This window comes from Melitaea cinxia, chromosome 29 (assembly GCF_905220565.1).
Source record: "Melitaea cinxia chromosome 29, ilMelCinx1.1, whole genome shotgun sequence".
NCBI classification, from domain to species: Eukaryota; Metazoa; Arthropoda; class Insecta; order Lepidoptera; family Nymphalidae; genus Melitaea; species Melitaea cinxia.
In genome coordinates, this window is record NC_059422.1 from 2,181,703 (window position 1) to 2,186,829 (window position 5,127).

At 34.9% G+C, this 5,127-nt stretch overlaps 1 protein-coding gene across 1 annotated transcript; it reads right to left on the minus strand.

Annotated features, from left to right (window-relative positions):
* Positions 1-470: 470 nt before the first annotated feature.
* On the minus strand, positions 471-4,875 carry LOC123667698. Its single transcript, XM_045601539.1, has 4 exons — positions 4,860-4,875; positions 3,929-4,098; positions 1,792-1,918; positions 471-616 (listed from the first exon to the last, which is right to left on the minus strand). The coding sequence occupies exons 1-4, from the start codon at positions 4,873-4,875 to the stop codon at positions 471-473; spliced, it is 459 nt and encodes a 152-aa protein (XP_045457495.1).
* Positions 4,876-5,127: the final 252 nt, after the last annotated feature.

Here is a 5,127-nt window from a genome sequence, read left to right on the forward strand (position 1 = left end):
AAGAGTAAATTCCAAAAGTTGTAGGCCACATTGTTAAATATAAATAAATAACAGGCTATATTACATCACATAAAGTAGTGCGTACATATAAATTTCAATCTAAAGTACATCGTGACTGAAAGGGAGTAACGCCACAAGTCACATGTATGTGCATACATTATGTATGTGTTCCTGTATTCCACTTACATACATACATTCAAATCAATTCAAATCTATGTAATTCACTGTAGACTATTACATATACAGATTTAGTCACTTAATAAGATATTTAGTTTCTATTTTCTATATAAAAATAATAATTTACAGCATTAGCATTCAGCATCCATTAAACATCTTTTGACGTTCGAATGATAAATGACGCGTAATAAGTATTAAAATGTCGAATAAAATATAATTATTTATCTTAATAACAATTCTTATTTGGTGAAAATAATTGACTGTTCCTTTGACTACAGGCGCAGTCGTAGCAATTATTGTGTTACGTACGTCCCCGGTTCGATTTTCATATAGTGTCCATACGGTGTGCTTATAGTTTGAGGTCCGGCGTACGGGTCTACAATAACGTTGACTTGTTTCGTGTCTGCTGCCTGAGTTTGACCGTCTCTGCTCCATGGTGCTAAAATAAAAATATATTAATATTTTGTAGTGTCATCTTGCGGCGAATAGTTGTACTTGATATCGTACTGGGGAAAGCGTTTCTCGTACTGGGAAAGGCGTTTGTAATAAAAACCTAGCCATTAAATAAAATTGATATTTAGTGTGAAAAACATAAGCATGTTATTATTAATTTAAAATATATTGCTAACAATTAGATATTACAGAGAATTATTTAACACACCCTAGTCCATATGTGTACCCAGAATTTTTTAAAGGTGTGGCAAAACACGTAAAGACTCGATAAGTAGAAGATTAAAAATACTTTTTGTTAACTGCTACTTTTTATTTACCCTTTCTATCAACACTACTTTAACAATAATTTGGTGAGGTTTTGGAGGATCTATCAAAAATTTCCTAATAAAAATCTAAATATCTATTATTAGCTTCGAGTTAAGATGGGGCAAAAGCTTCTCACTGTGGGTACGCTCATGCCCCAGTCCTCTAATTTTTTTTTCTATATTTTTCTATTCATTACTAGGTGGCGCTGTTAATCACAAACTTTACTGCGATAGTTTTATAATATTTATTAATACTACAAATAGTCGCTAGATGTCATAATAAAAACACAGTTTAATATTAACTGTATAATTATCGAAAATTCGAAATAAATATATTATGTAAATTATTTATTTCGAATTTTCGTAAAGCATAGCATAGCATATATACTTAGAATTTTTGGAAATATTATATTATTTTTAGAATAGATATCTAATTAAATGGCGACCGTTCTGGTGTAATGGTGCGTGTGCCGGTGGCTGTGCCTAAACACCGACGGTCTCGGGTTCGATTCCCGCTCGGAGTGGATATTTTGGACTGTATACAAATATTTATTTACGGTTAGGTTTTTAGTCCTTGTGGGTCTCCCCACCGTGCCTCGGAAAGCACGTTAAACTGTCGGTTCCGGTTGTTATTATGTTCACCCGAAAGCGATCGTTAGTCGTGGAAGGGAATGTATCCACCAACACGCATTGGAGCAGCGTGGTGGATTAAGCTCTGATCCTTCCCTACATGAAAAGAGACCTAGGCCCAGCAGTGGGATATTACAGGCTAAAGCATTATTTATTTATTAATGAGATTTTAAATCAAATATAAGTACACAACAAATCCTAGACGTAACTAAAAAAAAATACATACATATCACCCTGTGTTCATCTCCGTGGTACCCGTTGCCCCCGTTGTGAATGTGCAGATGAATTTCTTTCTGATGAGGCGTCCATTCTTGGTTATGATGCTGAGTCTTGGACGCGAACAGCGCTCCGATCTGAAATAATAATGTATTTTTGAAGTAAAACTTCTTTACATACGTTTGACTTGGGGAGTAAGCTGGTAATACGTGACGAGAGGGTTACGAAAGGTGTGATCGGGTGAGGCGAACGGAAGTTGAGAGGGAGATATAATTTAATGAAGATAGAAAGAGAGAGAGAGTTACGTTTCGTATGTTCAGTCGTATGGTCTAAAAAGCACACTCGTTTTTTTATATGAAAGTCTGTTTTTGACTTATACACATATATTATTAATGTCGAAATGTAATAGACGAGTTACTTTCGCTGTGATTCGAGTTATATTGGTTACACTAACGAGCGCGACTTTGGGGAAGTCTATGTCTAGCAGTGGACTGCGATAGGTTGAAATAACCAACAAAGTATGTAAGAAATGGACGTGATATCCTGAATACAGCTTTCTGGTATAGACTAAGTCCTAAGTAAGTAGAGTTAGGCCGAAATGCGTTTGAAAATGGCCGAATACTTTTTTTTAAGTAGGTATATACAGATCTATAAGACAATACTAAATCGCCATTTGCTTTTATTATTTTTATTTTATGATTCTAGAAAGTCACTGAAAAAGTAAATCCATATTTATTCAAATAAAACTGAACCTAAGAACCGAAAAAGAACGCGCATTACTTTCTAACGACTGCATCAAATTGAATAATTCTTTTTTGTTTTTTTTTTTTTATGTTAGGACAAGGTTCGTATAAAATAAAAGTTTAAAAATCGATATAGCCACGAAAAAAAAAATATTCCTTTACAAAGTGTGTCGGGTCAGTTACGACTACAAATTAAAAAAAAAATGTCATTTATGTATTATTAATAAACGATTTTTTTTTTCGCTTACTATTTATACTTCTTGATTAATTACAAATATGTGTGACGAAATTCGACAAATATTCCGTCTCTTTCCAAATCGAAGCAATCGTATCTTGTGTCCTCTTCCTACACACGGAGAAAGCTACTTTCACTATTTGAAGAGATAATTTTTTTATTTCCTATTAAATAGCCATGGTATTTGGTATCGGTAGTTTAAATTATAGAAATATTATAAATATTTAGTAAATAAATACGTGTTAAATATACATTGCCGTCTGTTCCTACAGAAACTTAATGCGGTATTGGGTTGTAGCAGGCTGATATAAGTAAATATATATTACATTCCGACACGACTCGGAAGTTTGCTCAAACGAGACAGTTGTTATATAATAACGAGATAATGTTTATTTATTTTGATATGTATAAATCAAATCAAATCAAATCAAGTCAATGATCCTAGTAGGATTTTTGTTTTGTATTGGTATTCCCGAAACATCATCATCATAATTATCATCACTTCAGCCTGCAGTCCACTGCTGGACGTAGGCCTGCATAAGTTCGCGCCAAAAATAGCGTGAACTTATGTGTGTTACCCATAGTCACCACGCTGAGCAGGCGAGTTGGTGACCGCAGGGCTGGCTTTGTAGCATCGAAGACATTGCTGCCTGTTTTCGGCCTGTATATTTCAAAGCCAGCAGTTGGTTGGTAATCTGCCATCAGTCGTCTTTTTAGGTTCCAAGGTGGTAGTGGAACTGTGTTATCCCTCAGTCGCTTCTTACGACACCTACGGGAAGAGAAGGGGTTGCTAAATTCTTTACTACCGTAGCCACACAGCTAATCCCGAAATACGTACAATATACAAACACAAAAGTTCAGACAACAACAGACATCTGTATGAACTAAACAAATGTTTGTCATGAGCCTGCCACCATAAAACCTGTGACCGTAAGCGCAACAGTCTGTGCTGCTATCGTTGCGTCAACGCGTCCTTAATTATGCTCTACTACTTTGACACTTTTTTTACGTGGGGAAAATCCTTCATGGAGTCCCTCCAGCGCGGGGGCGCCAGAGGGTTATGTCAGACTCCTACTGACTAAAAACCACCACGTGTGAGCAGTCGTCCGCCCGGGTGGGGCGAGATGGGGTCGCGCTAGTATTCCAAAGCCTCTGACTGTGACACTTACCTTAGCCGCACCAGCGACAAGCAATAGCTTGAGAATGATCAAGGTTACAGCAAGCGTCTTGATTCCAACAAGGGCGGCAACGGTCGCCCAAGTAGCAGCTGCGCCGAGTTGGAAGACGAGTGGTATTAGCGCTTGCATCATCTTCTTAAAGGGCCGACCGAATGTTCGTCCTGAAATTTAAACAATTTTTTTTTGCAATTTATAACAAAAAGATATATAATTATTATTTTTATGAAATAGAAGAAAATAACAAAAATGAACGAATCTTGGCGCTGGAAAGACGAGCTCTAGACAACCTTTTGTTAAAAAGAAATAAAAAAACGGTAAGGAGGGAAGGTAAGTTTATCTTGTATATATATTTTCGTTATGGTAAATGTTACTGCCGACTAAAAAACCTGTTTTTTTTATCAAGACAAGAAGAGATATCAGTGATACATATAGAAAATAGATGTGTTATATTGTGTTAGTAAGGTAGATTAATAAAACCAAGCTGTTTACCAATATTAACTGCGTAATATACAAACATATGAAATATTCCACATGATGAAATTATTTTAATGAACTATTATAGTATATAATAATAACACATCGGTCAAGCATCCCTCACAGCACAACTCAGGCATCTCTTGCCCCCTGACCATAAAACCGTAATAACCTATGAAAACTGCATTTGCAAAGCAATGTCTTAGGAGTGGAAGTATTGATAATGATTTTCTATGACCTAGTCACTAAATTTAAGAATTGTATAATACATTCGAATTTTTTCAAAAGTAGAATGAGAAAACATAACAAAAAACCACCTTTATAGTCTATGGTCTAATTCACATATTTTTTGTGCTACGATATCTTTAAAACTAATTCATTTATTTACAGTTATTGGTCTACATATTTATTTGCGTAACCTTTTAACTTTTAAATTTACTGTATTAACGCGAATATTCCAACATTTTGTACCGGGAACCTAAAAATAAGACATTTAATGGATTAATAAGGTCCTGTTACGTTGGTAATTTAAATAAATTGAAAGTTTGTATTAAAAAGAAATTATCAGCTAAAACTTAGTATTCGGTGCAGGATTACATATAAAATATACCTACATGATAAAGGTGTGTGGACTTAGTGATGGTCTATTTCATGCAAGATATTACTAATTTTGTACTAAAACACAGTTTATACATTATTTTTCAAAAGAGTAACTG